This window comes from Stegostoma tigrinum, chromosome 15 (assembly GCF_030684315.1).
Source record: "Stegostoma tigrinum isolate sSteTig4 chromosome 15, sSteTig4.hap1, whole genome shotgun sequence".
NCBI lineage: Eukaryota > Metazoa > Chordata > Chondrichthyes > Orectolobiformes > Stegostomatidae > Stegostoma > Stegostoma tigrinum.
The window spans coordinates 72,061,395-72,080,845 of NC_081368.1; the positions used below are offsets into that span (position 1 = coordinate 72,061,395).

Consider the following 19,451-nt stretch of genomic DNA (forward strand, 5'->3'; position numbering starts at 1 on the left):
GTGGCGAGAGGGCGGAGCGGATGTTTCCGGTTCCGGGATCCTGCCCGGGGTTGGCTGAAGGTCGGAGCAGGAGCGGGAACAAGGAGAAGGGACGATCAAGGCCAGAACACACAACAAGCAGGCTCGGCTGCGGAGGGAATGGAGTCCCAGGCTCAGGCCCTCGCCGCTGACCCGCACTTACAGCAGTTCATCGAGGTGGAGAGTCAGAAGCAGAAATTCCAGCAACTGGTTCACGGCCTCACGGAGCTCTGCTGGGTAAGACTCAACATCGTTAGCACTAACTAGTACTTAACTAGTGAACTGACCCAGAGCATGGTCTCACTCAACCCGGCAGGTTAACGCTGATAGATGAACGTAACTAGTACTTAACTAATGATCCAACCCAGAGCATAGTCTTTCACAAATCTCAACTCATTGAGAGAAGAGCTGCTGACACATATTTCGATGATCAGTCCAGGTATCTCTTTCTGTGGCTTGACTCTCGTTTTTACCTCTCACCCTGTTTCTGTGATGTATCTTGTGGGATGTGTCACAATTCAGACTCTGCAGCTTGTAACATTGAGAAGCTGCTGTCTGGCCCTTGGCCCACAATGTTCTATCATGATTTCCATTCAGCCTGTGAACACTGCCTCAGGTAGAAGCAGGCTCGTGCTGTCACAATAGGGATATCTGCTGTTCACCTCTTCTCCAATTCTTTCAGCTTCCTATTTGATTTAACCGCTAGAATTTCACAGAAAAAGTGTGATCTTGTGGCCCTTATCACTCTTAGTGAATACCTGTGACCCTGTACATTCAGTTCACTTATCAGCTGTACAGTACATAGTCTTCAGCACTGTTCTTACACTCAAGAGTACTTGTGTCTTTGCTTTGGACAGAACTTGAATGTGTGTCCTTTGTGCAGCTATCCAAGATACAGGGAGTATAAGAAAACCTGCAAACCAATGATATTTAAGTCAGAATAAAAGCAAAATAATATAGAATCACAGAATCCCTACAGTGTGGAAGAAGGTCATCTGGCCGATTGGGTCACACTGACCCCTCCAAAGAGCATCCCACCCAGACCCAACCCCCTGCCCTGTCCCCGGAAACCCTGCATTTCTCATGGCTAGCCTTCACATCTCTGGACACAATGTGCAGTTTTAGAATGGCCAGTCCACCTAACATCTTATGAACTGTGAGAGGGAAACTTTGTACAGGCAGTCATCCAAGAGCAGAATTAAACCCAGCGCCCTGGTGCTGTGTTAAAAGTTAACATTTCCAGTCTGTTATGATTTCTTCAGAACAGAACCATTTAAACTAGGACTGCAGGATGAAAGAGGAGCAAGCTGGGACAGGGTTGGTGTCAGCAGTAAGGTTTTGTGCTAATCACCACCTGTCATGGGCTCTTGGGAAGGGATTGGAGACAGGAATGAGTCAGTCACCATGATTTTGTACTCAGATTGGAGCCACAGCCTAAGGTAAACTGGATGGAGTTGCCTCACCTAGGTTGAGATACTCCATGGGTCCACCTTGTTGTTCAAGATATTTTGGTTTGGAGGAAAGATTCTTCATTGCAGACTGTTCCTTTATTTCAATTTCTTTCGCTTATTTGTTTTTTTCTTCTTTTCCAATGATTATTCTGCACAATGCAAATTACCATACTGAATCCAATCACCAACCTCCCTTAGTGCCAGAATGATTCCATAAGACACTTGTTAGACTTCACCTTGAATATTCTGCACAGTTTTGGGCACTACATTCAGAATGAATGTATAGAAGTGAGTGCAGAAATGATTGACAAGAATGGTTCCAGAAATAAGAAATGTTGCTTCTGAGGATAGATTGAAGAAGTTGGGTGTCTTTTCCTTGGAGAGAAGGAGACTAAGAGAAAATTCGACAGATGTTATTAAAATCAGTGGTCTAGATATGGTAAGTGGGGAAAATCTGTTACTGCTTGTAAAAGGAGTAAGAACTAGTAGAGGGAGGGTTTGGGGGAGAAGTAAGCCGTCATCAGGTTGCCATATTAACCAGGGTGGTCAGAACTAGATGGCATAGATATAAAATGATTTGCAAAAGAAGCAAATTGTGATGCGAGAAACAGCTTGTTCACACAGTGTGTAGTTAAGATTACGGAATGCACTGCCTGAAAGTGTAGTGGAGGCAGTTTTCAATTGAAGTATTCAAGAGGGCAGTGGATAATGATGTGGATTAAAAATAATGTGCACGGGTATAGGGGAAAAACAAGATAGGCACTAGGTAACAATGCTTGTTTGAAGAACTAGTACAGGCAAGATGGACCAAATTACCACCTCTGCACTGTAACAATTGTGACTAGCAGTTTTCTGCTATCTTGGCTGTGCTGAAACTTGGATTTGGATTCCGGGGAGACAGGATTGGTTTGGAGTGTATATGGGGTATATACGTATACAAGGTGAAAAACATGGCCTCATGGAACACTGAGCCTGATTGCTGAAATGTTCCCATATCCTCAGCCGAAAGAATTGAACTTGTGTGTGGATGTGGCCTGGCAAAGGCATGTTGGGCCAATCTTGCCCTTATCTGCATTCCTGCAGGAGTCCAAATAGCCTGTTCCAGATTGTAAGCGACAGCAGTGCATCAGAAGATTGAGCAGTCTGAATCAGCAAATGCCAGCTACCAGGGTTATAGCATTGTCTAGAAGAATTTGTGTTCAGTGGAAGCAATGAGTTGTGTGTTTGTTTTATGCTCTGCTAGCTGTGAAGGTTAATATTTAACATAAGATCAAATTCCAGAATTAAAGTGAGTTTCTGTCAAAAGCAGCATGGGATGGTCAGATTGGGTTAGGTCAGGAACTGTCCAGCAGTGAGGAGTTTGAAGTGTCAATAGATAGAGGAACTCTTTGGCTGTGAGCAATATCAATGTTTAAAAGGGTTTTCCACCAGAGTATATTTGTCCTTACAGGACACTGCATGGAAATGTCAATTTTCAAAAGAACTCCCTAGGAGTTCGGAGTTAAATGTGCTCCCGGAGGACTGGGTTCCATATTTCTGCAGGATCCCAGGACCCTGTGCTTTATAAGGAAGCTTTAGGATTGTTACAAAATTATTGGGGATCTCAGAGAGGCTCTTGATTTGCAGAGGCTGTCTGGGAGTTGGTCAGTATTCACAGGGAGGCTGCCCTGGGTTTACATCAGTATTCACAGGGTAGGGCTGGATGCCTCTTTATGGGAGAGGAACATCATTCACAGTATTCGGAGGGGATGTTTAAACTGACAGTGAAAAGTAGAATTGGAAATAAAGAATCCAATACTTTTATGGTAAGAGATAAAGAATCTAAAAGTTGAAGTGTTCCTGATGATCTGCGTAAAGCTTAAAAATCCAGCATGAATCATCCCCCAAACTTTTCTGCTCCGAAGAAATTAACCCAGTTTCTCCAAACTGACCCAGTAACTAAAATGCACCACCGATCCCTCACATCCATCACATCCATCTGTTCAGCCATGCTGGCAACTCTCCTCTGCACTCATTTGAGGATATTCACATCGATCTTTGTGTCGTGACCATATATGGACACAATACTCCTGTGAATTAACCAGAGCATAATGAAGGTTCTGCATAAATTCCTGTTTTTGTACTCAACATCTCTATTTATGATGAGATCCAGTATGCAATATTAACCAGACTCTCAATGTATTTTGCACGTAGACTCTGAGGTCCCTTTGCCACTCCTTAGTTGGCGTCACACTCCCCACCAACCACTCCAACCCACTTAGTACCTTCCCCTGTAACCGTAAAAGATGCAACACCTGCCCACACACACCTCCCTCACTTCCATTCAAGGCTGTTAGTAGCCCTTCCAAATGAGACAGGGCTTCACTCGCATTTCCTCCAACTTAGTGTATTAGGTTGCTTCTGATGTGGTCTTCTTTACATTGGTGAAACCAAACATAACTAGGTGACCATTTCGATGAGCATCTCTGCCTGGCTGGTAATGGCCAACCTAACCTCCTGGTCACGGCCTATTTCAGTACCCTGCCCCAGTCCTCCTCTGACATGTCCGTCCTTGGCATCGTCCAATGTTGCAGCGTTTAGGAACACAAATTTGAAAAACAACACCTTGTCTTCCACCTGGGCACCCAACATAGCGGAGGACTCAACATTGAGTTCTCCAATTTCAAATAAGCTTGCCACCCATTCCCCGCCTCCCCTTCCAGCCCTCCTTCCTCCCTTTCAGTCACCAACTGGATTCATCCCTTCCATTGATCAACCAGGTCATACCTACAACCATTTTGCCTCCACCCTTCCCCCCCACCCCCACATCCAGTCTTGAAGAAGGGTAATATCCGAAACATTGACTGCTCATTTCCTCCAGATGGTGCCTGGCCTGCCGTGTTCTTCCAGCCTGCTGTTTGTCTACCTCAAGTCCCTCTGTTACACTCCCCTATCTCTTTCATAAGATGCCTCACTTCTCACACTGCATTAAATTACATTTGTCATGAGCCTGCCCATTCTCTTACCTAACCATGTCCTCTTAAAGTCAATTCTTCTTATGATTTATATTTAAAAAAGTATAAATATGTGAAAAGTTAACGTTTTCTTATGTTAAGTAAAACAGTTGTGGATGCAGAAGATCTGAAACAAAACCAAAAAAAAACTATCTTGAAGAAGAGTCACCAGCATCAAAACATTAACTCTGCTTTCTATCCACAGATGATACCAGACCTCCTGAGTTTCTTCACTGATTGTTGTTCATGGTTTTTCTTGCGCTTTGTGTGTTAAAGATTATGGGATATGGCAGGAAAGTGGGGTTATAGAACATAGAGCAATACAGCACACAACAGGCCATTCGGCCCTCAATGTTGCGCCGACCTGTGAACTAATCTAAGCCTATCCCCTAAACTATCCAATCATCATCCATCTGCTTATCCAGGGACTGTTTAAATGCCCCTAATGTGGCAGAGTTAACTACATTGGCAGGCAGGGCGTTCCACACCCTTACCACTCTGAGTAAAGAACTTGCCTCTGACATTTTTCTTAAAGCTACCAACCTTCAATTTGTAGCTATGCCCCCTCGTACAAGCTGACGTCATCATCCTCAGAAAAAAGACTCTCACTGTCCACCCTATCTAATCCTCTGATCATTTTAAAGGGGTGAGATAGAAGGTCAGCTCTGCTCTTTAAACGTGAAGCACTGCCAAGGGATCAGATGGTCTGTACCACTTCATGTCTGTTACTTTCTCTCGACTGCTTCCAATTACTTTGTTGAAGATTTTGCAATGCCTCCTTTATATATAATTAATGAAACTGTAATGAGCAAGTTTATTCTGTCTATATTTGAAAGTAATCACCACTGGCCAGAAATGTTCCCCATTTCCCTCCAATTCCTTTGACATGACAAATTTGATCAGGTCCCAACACATCACTCCTGTCCTGCTGATAATTGATTTTCCTCTTCTTTGGCAGGATAAATGTATGGATAAACCAGGTCCACGGCTCGACAGCAGAACTGAAACCTGCTTTGTGAACTGTGTGGAACGTTTTATCGACACCAGCCAGTTCATCCTCAATCGACTAGAACAGACACAAAAAAGCAGGATGTCACCAGAGAGCCTGAGTGACTGAATGAGCAGGAGTGTACCATGGAACAGCAGCACAAAGGACTTGCCATAACATACATCACGGTGTGTGTCAGGCACAGTGTGGCATTGGCAGGCAGCATTGCTGGGGCACAGCTCCATGGGACCTGCTAGCCCCTGACTGCTCTCGGAAGGACCTTAACTCAGGCAACTATGTCCTTGATTCTGAGTCTCCTGTATGATCGTCTTACCATCCAGAAATAAAGCACGGTGGTGTTTTTAACATAAATATGCACTCAATACAATAAAACACAATGGGGGTGAGCTAAATGCTGTCTTCAGCATGAAAATTTGAGTCTTGATATGCAAGATAAATTGTCTGGAGTGGGATTAATGATTTTCACAGTGAGAGAACTGGATGGGGGAATTCTTATCTGATTTCACATGGTGACAGAACAAAATGAGGGCATGTGTCTTTGACTTACACAGTAAAACTAGTTTGGGGAAACCATGTCTGTGATTTTCACAAAGGATGAATGGGAGAGAGAATATACGTTGTGATTGGTGACAGGACAGGATGGGGCTCCATGCCTGTGATTTTTCAGTCAGAGAATGGGATAGGGAATCCATGTCTGTAGTTTTCCCACAATGTAAGAATTAGATGTAGGTTCGACGTGCTGTGTCTGATTTACTTGTCATGAGGTAAGGGTCTCTTTGCTCCTCATTCCATGACCAGATGGTCTGAATATAACAATCGAAACATTCTGCTCACAAGCTGAAAAAACTGAATACTTTAGAGACACCTTCAGACAATGTTCTACTGAAATAACAGAGCCCCATTAAATTGAGTTGAGAAACTGCTGCCCAAACAATTTTCATTAAAAATTTAGTAGGCGTTATTGGAACTGAAATTAAAGCAGGTAAGTGCAGAATTGTCACAGCCCAAGCAAGTTAAATTCAATTGCTGGGAATCTGAAACGATCAGGAGCAACCTCAGAACCTAGCCACAGGTGAGCTGTTTATTCTATTTTCAACGAAGTGACAAGACTGTGGGAGCTAACTTGAGCTTGTAATCAGATTCGTACAATGCCTTCACTTAGTGATAATGTAATTAGAGGGTAAAAGCATCTTTTGATGTTTCCAAAGGAATGTGTACTTAGGGAGTTACTCAGAGTTATTCTCGGTTTTATTAAACTGTTGGAATAACTCGTGTGATCCTCTGGCATAGCATCATCACCCTCCGTTTCATCGCTGCTTATGTCATATCACTCCCATAGCCCCCAGCTCCAGGGGGACACAACCTGTGACTGATAACTCAAAACTATTCATTGCGGTCAGGCAGATGTCAGCAATGAGCGTATAACACATTCTAGGAGTATAATACAATATCAGAATCAGACACTCCCAGAGCAGGTACAGTACAGATTAGTTAGAGTAAGCCTCTTCAGTGACCCATCAAACATTCTCATATAGGTATAGCTTGGGGTTAAATATAAAGTATAGCTCTTCCTACACGTATATCTAACCCCTTGCTGTACAGGTCCTAAGAGTGGTTGATGGTGACAGTATAGAGGAGCTGTGTTCTGTATCTAACCCCATGCTGGCCCTGTCAAGGAATGATGATGGGGACAATGTAAAGCTCCTTCTGCACTGTTCCAACAAACTCTTCTGGGACTGCTACTGCACTGTAGCAGATCTTCTGTAATAGCTTCTTGCAGAGGAAAGCACACAGCTCCATTTAAGCTTTGGGCTGAAATCGCTGTACTGAGTTTGGTTTGTGTTGGGATAGACAATCTCTTAGTGGAATGTACCACCATGGCTGCTGATTAGGGATGACTGGTGTTTATGACAAATAATATAAACTGGAAATGTACTGGTAGCAAAATAATTCATGACAGCAGTGGCATTTCTCAAACCGTCCTGTTTGCTCATACTTTCCGATTTAGTGGAATACATTGTAAACAGTGTCTTTGGTGAAAGACAACAGACTGTGATATTTGTGCCCTGCTGACTGATACATTACTTTTGTTACAATACACAGTAATAAAATGTTTCTTGCCCTGTTAAACTTGTATCTGTGATACAGTATTACAGAGATGAGGTGTACAAGTCATGCAACTGTGTAGGGCAGAGCCTGCAGAACTTTGATAGGGGATCTTGCACAAGCTTAGCATGAACAAGATGGTTCTGCGCTGAGATTCCACTGCTCCACCTTTTTGTGTATTTGAATCACCATATTTACATCTCACAGCTTATTAGTACCAGGAAACAACACATTCCTTCAAGGTCTGTCATTAGCAAAGCACAGTGATGCAATTGCATGAAGTGGTGTTGATCAAACAGCACCACAGCTGTTCATACAGCACCAATTCAAGCTGCAATGGGTTTATGACCCAAATTAAGGGAAATGAATTATGTTAATGGCACATGCTGGCTGGAAGAAAAGGCAAGTTGCACAGGCTTTAACTGTGAGTATTCGTGAGTTGGATTTTTGCAGAGGAATCTTGCATGTTCTGAACTTACTCCATAGCCTATCGTATCCAATGATAGTCCATTCAGCCCTGTTTCATTTGAAACAAAGTCTCAGGTGAAATCATGCAGCATCCCAGCTTCACTTGGGCAGATGAGGATTTCAGTTTCCTGCTCAGGCAGACCTGGATACTGCTGCTGCTCCCTGATGTTGGTCCACATGGTGCCAGGTTTACTCTTCCTGAGGAATGGGGGTAAAGTACTGAGGGTGAAGCTGATGTTTTTGAAGGCATGGAGCAAGAAGATCCCAAGTACAATGATGACAAACCCACTGATAGTGCCCACAATGTTGTCTATGGTCATGTGATACCACTCCTTAAACAGGATGGCTGAACAGGTCATGACAGCAGTGGTGAACAGGACATAGTAGATGGGTGTAACAATGGAGGTGTTAAAAATGTCCAGGGCTTTGTTTAGGTAATTAATTTGTATGCTCACACAGATTACCAGGCAGCCCAGCAGGATCCAGGTGACTGGCTGCACCAGCACAGGACGACCCACAAACAGTTCCTTGATGGCAATCCCCAGGCCCTTGACACACGAGACGGAGAGGGAGCCGATGATCGAACAGATCAGGATGTAGACCAGGACGTTCTTCTGTCCATAGCGGGGGGCCACTGCAGTGATGAGGGTCAGGCAGCTGGTGACAACACATACTGCAAACACAATAAAACCTGCAAGCCAGACACAGGTTGGGTTTACATGGTACTAAATGTTTAAGTGATGGCTCTCGTGTGACTGAACTACATCAGCACACTGTGAATAGGATTAAGAAATAGAACAAACAGGCAGATAGAAGGATGAGAAATGTATTTGTTTTTAATTAGGATATCAGGGATATGAAGCAGGTTGAATGGTAACTATCAAAAGGGATTAATATGGATATGGGCATCAGTGGCCAGGCCAGCATTTATTGCTCACTCCTAATTACCCAGAGGTCAGGGAAGTGTCAACCAATCATATTGCTGTGGATCTGGAGTAACACATAGGCCACTCCAGGTAAGGAGACAGATTTCTTTGTCTAAAATGACATTAATAAACCATATGGCTTCTTATGACAATTGACAATGGTTATATGTTGCCATTATACATTTTGTTATTCCAGATATTTTGTTGAATTCAAATTTTCTGTAGTGCTAGAACATGAGTCTGGGATTCTGGATCAAAGGTCCTGTGCCATTACCATGTGCTTCTGCCTCTGTGGGAATAATAGTACTGCGTACGTACTGGTCACCTTATTTAAGGAAGGGTATAAATGCACTGGAAGCTGTACAGAGAAGGTTTACCATATTAACATCTGGAATGACAAGGTCCTCTTATGAGAGGTTAGACAGGTTATGCTAATGTCTGTTAGAATTTAGAAGAATAAGAAGTGACTTTATTGAAACACAAGATTGAGGAATTATGCTCATGTTAATGTGGAAAGGATGTTTCCTCTCATTGGAGAATCCAGAACTAGGATTCACAAATTAAGGGGCTACCCATTTAAAACAGATTAGGTGTATTTCTTTTCTCTCAGCGTTGTGGGTCTCTGGAACTCTATTAGAAAAAGTAGCACAGAGTCCTTGAACATATTTAAAGCTTAGGTATGTAAATTCTCATTAACCAGTGGTGTTGGATTCTAATAGGGGTAGGAAAGAATATGGATTTGAGGTTACATTAAGATCAGATTTAACTTTATTGAATGGTAGAACAGGTTCGAGAGGCTGAATAGTCTGGTCCTGCTCATTGTTCATATATAATGCATTCTACTTGGAGGAATATATGGCCAATTGGCATGATTTAGTATAATTAAAACAACTTTACAGGGAGGAACTAAGCTCGACAGTTTTTGCAGACTGACGACTGTTTAAAGAAAGTCTATCAGGTGTTACTTTGCAATATTTTGTCCTACCTGGATCTTTGAGCTTTTCCACCATTTCAGTCAAGGTGCCAACCTCCTCCTCTTGGGGAGCATGGATTACCATCACTGTCGATCCCAAAATACTCAGGATGCAGCCCATCTTCCCATGAAGGTTAAGGCGCTCGTTTAAAAAATAAGAGGATAACATAGCACTGCAGAGAGGGAAGAAAGCAAGGATTTTTGATTAGCACATGAAAGGCCCCTGCAGGAAACAGTCAACATAGAAAAAATCTCAAACATCAAAACATCTAACTAATCTCATCCCCTGCATATTGTATCAAAATCAGAGACCCACTTTCCCTGAAATTCTGTATCTCTCAGTTTTCACGTGCTCCAACAAACAACAAAGTTTTAAATTTGGACTTGACACCATCCGTGACAGCAGAAGTCACTGCACTATGTCCCGTGCTATTTTTTTCACTTGTGGGAAGTCAGGTGTTACTTGTTGGCCACCATTTATTGCCTATCCCTAGTTGCCCTTGAGAAGGTAGTGGTGAGCTGTGTTCTTGAACCACCAAAGTTCAGGTGCTGCAGTTAGAACCCCAAGACTGTTAGAGAAGGAATTCTAGCTTACAGCTCACTTTTACAGTCAAGGTACATTGATTATTTAAAACATAAAAATGACAACTGACTAGGAATTGACCTGATCCTGGGGTTACAGCATAAAAGCCTAAAAGGTCTGGAAGAAATTCAAGTGACTACATCCAATTATCTTAAATTGTAGACACAAAATAGTGAGAGGCAGAAACAACTACTATGCCTGAGATCTAAAGTCAAACTACAAATTCCCCAGTAGCAGCTACTGAATGGTTGCACTTGTGTGTACGGCAGAGATAGTAATTGCTCTTTAAGCTACGTGAACAACTTTTTAGAGGAAGCTTTATTCTGTAGTTAACCCTGTACTATGCCTGTCCTGGGAGTGCTTGATGTCAACTGTGCTATACTTCCAGTTTAAAAGAATAGAGGTAGCTCTACTCTGTATCTAATCCCATACTGTCCCAGGAGTGTTTGATGGGAGTGGTGTCAAGAGAAGTTTAATTTCTGTTTACTTTCAGATTAAAATAGTAGAGGGAGATGTAATTTGTATCTACCTCTGTCCTGTACCTCTCCTGGGACTGCACTGGTAAATTGAAAAAATAACAGCAGTTTTACTTTCATGTTAAAAGAAAGGGTGGCTTTGCTCTGTATTTAATCCTGTGCTGTCTCTATCGGGATTTTTTGATGGGGACATCATTGAGGGAATTTTGCTTTCAGTTTAAAAGGGTCAAGGAAGGTTTATTTTTGGTTTAAGAGAGTAGAAACAGCTTTCCTCTGCATCAAACCCCATGCTGTTCCTATCTTGAGTGCTTGATACAGACAGTTCTGAGGGACTTTAGAGGGAACATCTTGGTAAACGATTTCTAAATTGTCTCTAAAGCATTCACTTCCTTCTGGTGACACAAACTGTATACAATATTCCAGATGTGGCCTATCTAAAGTTCAACACTCCTGTAATGTGACTTGCCCATTTTCATGCTTTGTGCCATGACAGATGAAGGCAAGGATGCCATATGCCTTCTTGACCATCTTATCCATTCTGTGATAATAAAATGTGAGGCTGGATGAACACAGCAGGCCAAGCAGCATCTCAGGAGCACAAAAGCTGACGTTTCGGGCCTAGACCCTTCATCAGAGAGGGGGATGGGGAGAGGGAGCTGGAATAAATAGGGAGAGAGGGGGAGGCGGACCGAAGATGGAGAGTAAAGAAGATAGGTGGAGAGAGTATAGGTGGGGAGGTAGGGAGGGGATAGGTCAGTCCAGGGAAGACGGACAGGTCAAGGAGGTGGGATGAGGTTAGTAGGTAGATGGGGGTGCGGCTTGGTGTGGGAGGAAGGGATGGGAGAGAGGAAGAACCGGTTAGGGAGGCAGAGACAGGTTGGACTGGTTTTGGGATGCAGTGGGTGGGGGGGGGAAGTGGGGGGTGGGGACGAACTAGGCTGGTTTAGGGATGCAGTAGGGGAAGGGGAGATTTTGAAACTGGTGAAGTCCACATTGATATCATATGGCTGCAGGGTTCCCAGGCGGAATATGAGTTGCTGTTCCTGCAACCTTCGGGTGGCAGCATTGTGGCAGTGCAGGAGGCCCATGATGGACATGTCATCTAGAGAATGGGAGGGGGAGTGGAAATGGTTTGCGACTGGGAGGTGCAGTTGTTTGTTGCGAACTGAGCGGAGGTGTTCTGCAACGCGGTCTCCAAGCCTCCGCTTGGTTTCCCCAATGTAGAGGAAGCCGCACCGGGTACAATGGATGCAGTATACCACATTGGCAGATGTGCAGGTGAACCTCTGCTTAATGTGGAATGTCATCTTGGGGCCTGCGATAGGGGTGAGGGAGGTGGTGTGGGGACAAGTGTAGCATTTCCTGCAGTTGCAGGGGAAGGTGCCGGGTGTGGTGGGGTTGGAGGGCAGTGTGGAGCGAACAAGGGAGTCACGGAGAGAGTGGTCTCTCCGGAAAGCAGACAGGGGAGGGGATGGAAAAATGTCTTGGGTGGTGGGGTCGGATTGTAAATGGCGGAAGTGTCGGAGGATGATGCGTTGTATCCGGAGGTTGGTAGGGTGGTGTGTGAGAACGAGGGGGATCCTCTTAGGGCGGTTGTGGCGGGGGCGGGGTGTGAGAACGAGGGGGACCAAAACCAGTCCAACCTGTCTCTGCCTCCCTAACCGGTTCTTCCTCTCACCCATCCCTTCCTCCCACACCAAGCCGCACCCCCATCTACCTACTAACCTCATCCCATCTCCTTGACCTGTCCGTCTTCCCTGGACTGACCTATCCCCTCCCTACCTCCCCACCTATACTCTCTCCACCTATCTTCTTTACTCTCCATCTTCGGTCCGCCTCCCCCTCTCTCCCTATTTATTCCAGCTCCCTCTCCCCATCCCCCTCTCTGATGAAGGGTCTAGGCCCGAAACGTCAGCTTTTGTGCTCCTGAGATGCTGCTTGGCCTGCTGTGTTCATCCAGCCTCACATTTTATTATCTTGGAATTCTCCAGCATCTGCAGTTCCCATTATCTCTGATACTATTTTATCCGTTCTGTTACCACTTTCAGTGAACTGTGGACTTGTATGCCTAGATTCTTCTGTCTTTTGATGCTATTAAGGGTTCTGCTATTTAATGTATGCTTCCTTTCTGCATTATATATACTAGAATTGTGGCTCAGTGGTTAGCACTGCTGCCTCACAGTGCCAGGGACCCAGATTCAATTCCACCCTGAGCAGCTGTGTGGAGTTTGCACGTTCTCTCCATGTCTGCGTGGGTTTCCTCCAGGTGCTCCAGTTTCCTCCCACAGTCCAAAGATGTGCAGGCTGGGTGGATTGGCCAATGCAAAATTTCCCGTAGTATTCAGGGATGTGTAAATTAAGTGGCTTATTGGGGGATGGGTCGGTGAGGGCTTGTTGGGCCGAAGTGCCTGTTACCACACTGTAGGGATTCTAAGATCTAAAATGCAACACCTTGTGTTTGAATGGATTAAACTCCGTTTGCCATTTATCTGACCAGGTCTCTAGTCTATCTATATCCTGCTTTACCCTGTGGCAATCATGCTCACTATCCTTAGTTTCCCAGTGTTTGTGTTGCCGCAAGCTTATTAATTAGGTCACTTACGTGTCCCTTCAAATCATTATATAACAAACAAAAGGCATTCTAGCACCGACCCCTGCAGAATACCACTGGTCATAGATTTCCAATCTGAAAACACCCTGCCACCACTGTCTTCTATGAGTAAACCAGTTCTGCATCCAACTTTCCTGATCACCATAGATCGCATGTGATTTCACATTTTATATCAGTCTGCCATGAGGGCCCTTATCAAAGATCATCCTAAAGTCCATATCGGCAAACATGTACCGGTCTGTCAATCATCTTTTGTCACTTCCTCAAATAAAATAAGTTTGTGTGACATGATGTTCCCTGGACAAAGCCATGCTGCCTATCGCTAATTAGTGCTTATTTTCCCAATGGAGTAAATCCTAAGCCTAAGAACTTTCTCCAATAATTTCCCTACCACTGACGTAAGGCCCACTAGCCTTTAATTTCCCTATTATCCTGGATCTACAACCAGTTTAAAAGAATAGGCAGCTTTACTCTACTGTGCTGTACTCATCCCAAGAGTATTTGATGGGTCAGTGATATTCTATTTAGAAAAGAGGAAGCTATAGTTTTAGTTTAAAAGAGAGAGCTTTACCTTCATTTCTTAATAGGTACAAAGAGCTTTACTCTACACATGCTATACGTACCCTGCTGTGTTTAAAAACATACTCCGACAATGGGCTGAAGGGCCTCTTTCCATGTTGTAAAGCTAGGTGACTCTCATGTTCCTGGATTCCAGCCTATTCCTGATGTCACTCAATTCTCAGATGTTGAGACACCCTGTTGTCACTGAACTGGAGGGAGTGAGTGGGAGTATGTCATGGCAGGAGAAGACAGTTGCCTAGTGCTGACTGCACAGCACCAGCTCGTGTAAACTGTACTGATAAGAATCTGAAGATTGAGTGATATTACTCTTGACTGCATTGCTTCCATGGCAGAACAACCATTTGCATTCATTGATCTGAACACCACAAATAACTATATATTTGAGGGACTGGCAGGGAGACAGGAGGCAAAGGTAGAGATATACTGGAGCTGGAACCAAGTGACGTCAGATGGTCACTCACCTCACAAGGACACTGAGGGCTCCCAGTGGAGTGACCAGAGTTGCTGGAGCAAAGGCATAGGCAGCAAAATTGGCAGCTTCTCCTAAACCCACTGCAAAACAGGACAGACAATTTTAGAGAATGAATCAGAGACCAAGAGCACCAGCAATAGTGACCTATACTAGGTAAAGCATGATTCACAAGGTGTGACATGGCCTGGAAATATCACCGACTGCAGCCACAAGCTCCACTAAATTATACACAGGATATGTAGGGAGACACTCTGGGATGAGGAGGGAAAGCTATAAGACACAACAGAGGTGGGGGGAAAAGCAGGGAGATACAAAGTGGTATTACAATCTCTGCAGAGGATAATGTGAACTTTGGATTGATAGCTAAAAGAATTACCATGACAAAATGTCATGTTTTAAGAGTTTAACAATTAAACTTAAAAAAAAATGTTTAATGCAACCAAAAATCCACTTCATGGATATACTTTGCATGGAACCATAAGTAGTTATTCAATATTCTTGGATCCAGGTGCATTTGCACCTGGACATTTTTAACCAAAGATCTTCCATGCTGTGGATTTACCTGGCGATTTCCACTTTCTCTCAAGCCAGGCACATCTTTCAGCCTCAATTCCAAATCTTCACAATTCACATCCATGTGTGAATTTCTGCCTGCATTCCTACATGGTGAACCATACAAAATTTTAGCCTCTAGCTTCTGCCTGTGCCTATGGGTTTTCAGGGATTTATCCTCTCAATGCCACCTCCCACACGGACTTTGTATTCAGGGAAAAATGGTTATTAGTTATTCTCAAGACCCCACAATCTCTTTAAATTTTCCACTTATTTTCATATTTCAAGCATAACTTTACAATCTGGCATCTTCAACACCTTTTGCAACAGGTACTGCTGCAAATGTCTCCCAAGTGTGATCGCCTTAAATTATTTTTCAGCAAAATGACCAGGGCCGTCTTTTAATCTTTAACAGTTACATTGTCCAGGCCTGTTATTAGACTTCTGAACTTCATTTTTTAACCAGGTTAAAGACAGTCTCAAAATAGGACTTTGTAAAGCTTGTAACAGGGGAAGGGAGACACTAAGGGAGGTGGGTGGGACCAGGAAGACACCGAAGGAGAAAGACAAGCAGGCAGACATTGAGGAGGCAGTGATGGAGCTGAGAATGCAAAGGGGAGTTGGAATAAAGGAGACAGAGAAATGGGTCGTGTTCTGTTGGTCCTTCCATATGTGGGCACTCCTGTTTAAGGTGAACCATATTCAGCACCCCTAAACCTCTGAGTTTGTGACCCTCCTTAGCATGCCCCAGCAGAGGAAAATGTGTCACCAAATGTGTTTTTAAAATATCTTGCCTGGGACCATGTGCAAAACTCACTTGTGAGAAGCCCAGCCCACCACAACCACTCCTTAAGATACGCATGGCCACCCTGACCTGTGGGAAGAGGACAGAATAATTAAACAAACCACATAGAGCAGCACGGCCTGAGAGCTTGCATCATTACAACTCCCAGTCATTCACCATCTACCCTGGTCACACATTACACATATGCTCCTGTACACATCCACACCCCTTGCCAAGGCAGCGAGTAAGGGATCTGCTGCCACTGCCAAGCAGAGACACTCAGGAGATAGGCAGTGTCTGATGTGCCACCCTCTCCAAATGTGGAACCCTGACTATGCTCAGTTTCAGTTTGTCTGCCAAGTTTAGCAGATTAGAATATTAGATGGCAGTGCCAAAATGGTAGGTAGTGTTCGAGCACCTGACCCCCTCCGCTTCAAGTGCTGCATCCTCCCTTCTCTTTCCTTTTGTCTTCTTTCTTTTCCTTAATCATTATCTTGTTATTGGCAGAGGTGTCATCACAGAGGAGGCTGGACATCTCAAGAATTCCAATTTTAAAAGAAAGGATATGAGTCAGTCAGCTAGTTAAAAACTGACCCTCTGTATTATTCTCATAACATTTTGTCCGAATGATCAAATGGTATAGAGTTACAGTGTACGACCATTTACTTACACTGATACCCCAATAAGTCTTCACCTTACTTCTTTCACGACAGGAGGAACTGTCAGGGCACATTTCGTTATGAAGATTGCTTTCCTCATTGGCTTACTGGAAGCCAGATCCAATTCCGTTGCGACCAGTTCTCAGGCAAGGCACTCCAGTTTACTACACAATTTCAGGTGCGATACCTCAAAACCAAGTTGCCAGCTGAGGAGGAATCAACGGGCTCCTCTACCACTCCCCTCAGATGACTGAACTAAGTTTAACTTAAAAAGAATCCCTTCCCTTTCTCCCAGACTCAAATGAACTTATGCTTTATGAGGAGTAAATTTAAGCAAACATTCCTGAAATAACTGCAAGTGTTAACTTTGGGAACTCAACAGTCGATTTCAAGATTCTTAACTTTGTCGGTGATTGAAACATCATTGTCCTGATTCGCTTTCAGCAGCTAGCAGCACGAAAATCTACAGTCTCTTCCTTTATCTTTGACCTGCAGTGCAGAGGTGTTTTATTGTATAAGTGTGTGCCTCTCACAGCACACTAATCAACATACGAGTGTGTTAGACCACAAACACACATATATTAGAGCAGCCTGTTTATTCTGGAAAATAGGCAACATCAATTATATTTCTCATTCAGAATGCCAACTGTTTTACTATCACGTTCAGACAGACTTTCAGGAGATTACTGTGGGAGCCGAGGGGGATTGAGGGCGAGGTGGGGAGAGAAATTAACAGGCTCCAATATGAATTTTCAGATTGTTTGGGGTGAGGTGCGAGAAGATTTCAATATAGTTAACGTGATATAGAGGGGATGTCAGAGGCGGGTTCTTTACACAGAGTTGTGAGAGCATGGAATGCGTTGCCAGCAGCAGTTGCAGGGAAGCAAGGCCATTGGGGTCATTTAAGAGACTGCTGGACATGCACATGGTCACAGAAATTTGAGGGTGCATACATGAGGATCAATGGTCAGCACAACATTGTGGGCTGAAGGGCCTGTTCTGTGCTGTACTGTTCTATGTTCTATATCTAATATCAGTGGGAGAGAAACTTTAAGAAAAAATTCAGAAGGAGAGAACGTTTCTCTACTTGGAGTGACAAGGATGTATTAGAGATGGTCAACATGGCTAGGAGGAAAATCGTGATTCACAAATTTCATTGAATTTTTTTAAGGAGGTGACCAGGCATGTGGATGGGGATTGTGCAGTGCATGTGGTTCAAATGGACGTCAGTAAGACATCTGGCAAGATCTTGCATGGCAGACTGGTCAAGTAGGTGAGGGTCTGTGAGATCCAGTCAATATGACAAATTGGATCCTGAATGGATTAGTGGCAAGATTGTGCTGACTTAAGGTTGCTTTTGTGACTGGAAGGCCATGTCTCATGACATACTGGACATCTCACTTCTGGGTCCAGAAAAAAAAAGTGAAGTGTTTTAGAAATATTTAGATGAAAGTTGAAGCACTATAAAATACAAGGATATGCACCGAGTGCTAGGAAATAGGATGCAAGTAGATAAGTGCTTTATGATTGGCATGGACACAATGTGAAGGGCCTCTTTCTATGTTGTATTACTCCATGTAGCAATAGTCACAAGTTCAGGTTGCAGTGCATTTTCTCCCTTTCAAGCTTCTTTAACAGCATTCCAGAGTCTCAGTCTCTCTCTATCCCCTGACAGCCACTGAATTTACATATGAGATACATCCTTCCCTGTATATCCCTTTTAATTTTGAAAGAAAAAGCATGTTGTAATTGAAGTGATAATGGGAACTGCAGATGCTGGAGAATCCAAGATAACAAAGTGTGGAGCTGAATGAACACAGCAGGCCAAGCAGCATCTCAGGAGCACAAAAGCTGACGTTTCGGGCCTAGACCCAAGCTTTTGTGCTCCTGAGATGCTGCTTGGCCTGCTGTGTTCATCCAGCTCCACACTTTGTTATCTTGTAATTGAAGTTAGATGGGTCTACAGACAATCAGGGTTTATGATCCATGTTCATGACAATGCCCCATTGTCAGTCGCCTCAGTTCAATGAATGGATTACAGATAATTTATTTTGAAATATAAACCAGAAACTGGAAGCTTTGATTATTAATTGTTTTATTTATAATTTGAAGGAAAGTGGAACTGTGTGTTGGTGTTCTCGCACGGGAACTGGAATTGATTATCTTGAAAAGAGAAAAAAATCTTATTTTGTAACAAGCTGTAGATTAGTTTAAGTGCATGTTATAACAGGTCTGAGGAGCAGTAGATGCTCAGACCTACAAAAAGCCTATAAAGCTAGCAGGATCTTTCTCTCTCTTTAACTAAAAATAAAGTTAATAGATTAGTTAGAGAAAGCAAGCCTGTAATTCAAGCCATGACCTAGGTTCAGCTGACCAGTTAGGGAATTAAGATTTATCACAGCGAATATATGATCCCCAGAAAACGAACTGAGAATTCACTAATTCCGCTCCATTTGGATGAGACTTTGGTCTTTCGACTTTTTGTCTTTTTTGCCTATATTTTCCACCACAATATTATTGAATAAGGTTTGCCTCATCGGTCTATCCATCCTATGTGTCTGCACAAGTAAGTGTTTAGATTTAAAGGGGATATGATTTAAGATTGCATTTAATCATTAATAATCTTTTGCCACATATCAGATGATAAGTTTGATATAATAAATGTATCTGATTTTCTTAATCATTATTGAAACCTTGTGCAAGGGGCGGCACGGTGGCTCAGTGGTTAGCACTGCAGCCTCACAGCGCCAGGGACCCGGGTTCGATTCCAGCCTCGGGCGACTGTCTG

General features: G+C 43.5%; 2 protein-coding genes across 3 annotated transcripts in view; one reads left to right on the forward strand and one right to left on the reverse strand.

The window, feature by feature from the left end:
• On the forward strand, positions 1-5,822 carry timm8a (translocase of inner mitochondrial membrane 8 homolog A (yeast)). The gene is made up of 2 exons (XM_048544149.2): positions 1-255; positions 5,421-5,822. The coding sequence occupies exons 1-2, from the start codon at positions 139-141 to the stop codon at positions 5,577-5,579; spliced, it is 276 nt and encodes a 91-aa protein (XP_048400106.1). The 5' UTR covers positions 1-138; the 3' UTR covers positions 5,580-5,822.
• The window catches only part of zgc:101583 (uncharacterized protein LOC494104 homolog), a 23,060-nt gene continuing 8,880 nt past the window's right edge, over positions 5,272-19,451 (reverse strand). Inside the window, exons 3-6 of one of the 2 annotated variants that reach the window (XM_048544148.2) lie at positions 16,038-16,094; positions 14,658-14,748; positions 9,957-10,117; positions 5,272-8,679 (exon numbers count right to left, since the gene is read on the reverse strand). In XM_048544148.2, coding sequence (XP_048400105.1) covers positions 8,117-8,679; positions 9,957-10,117; positions 14,658-14,748; positions 16,038-16,094 — 872 coding nt within the window. In that variant the 3' untranslated portion in view covers positions 5,272-8,116. Of the gene's footprint in view, positions 8,737-9,956; positions 10,118-14,657; positions 14,749-16,037; positions 16,095-19,451 lie in introns of both variants that reach the window. The other variant, XM_048544146.2, reaches the window with a different exon arrangement.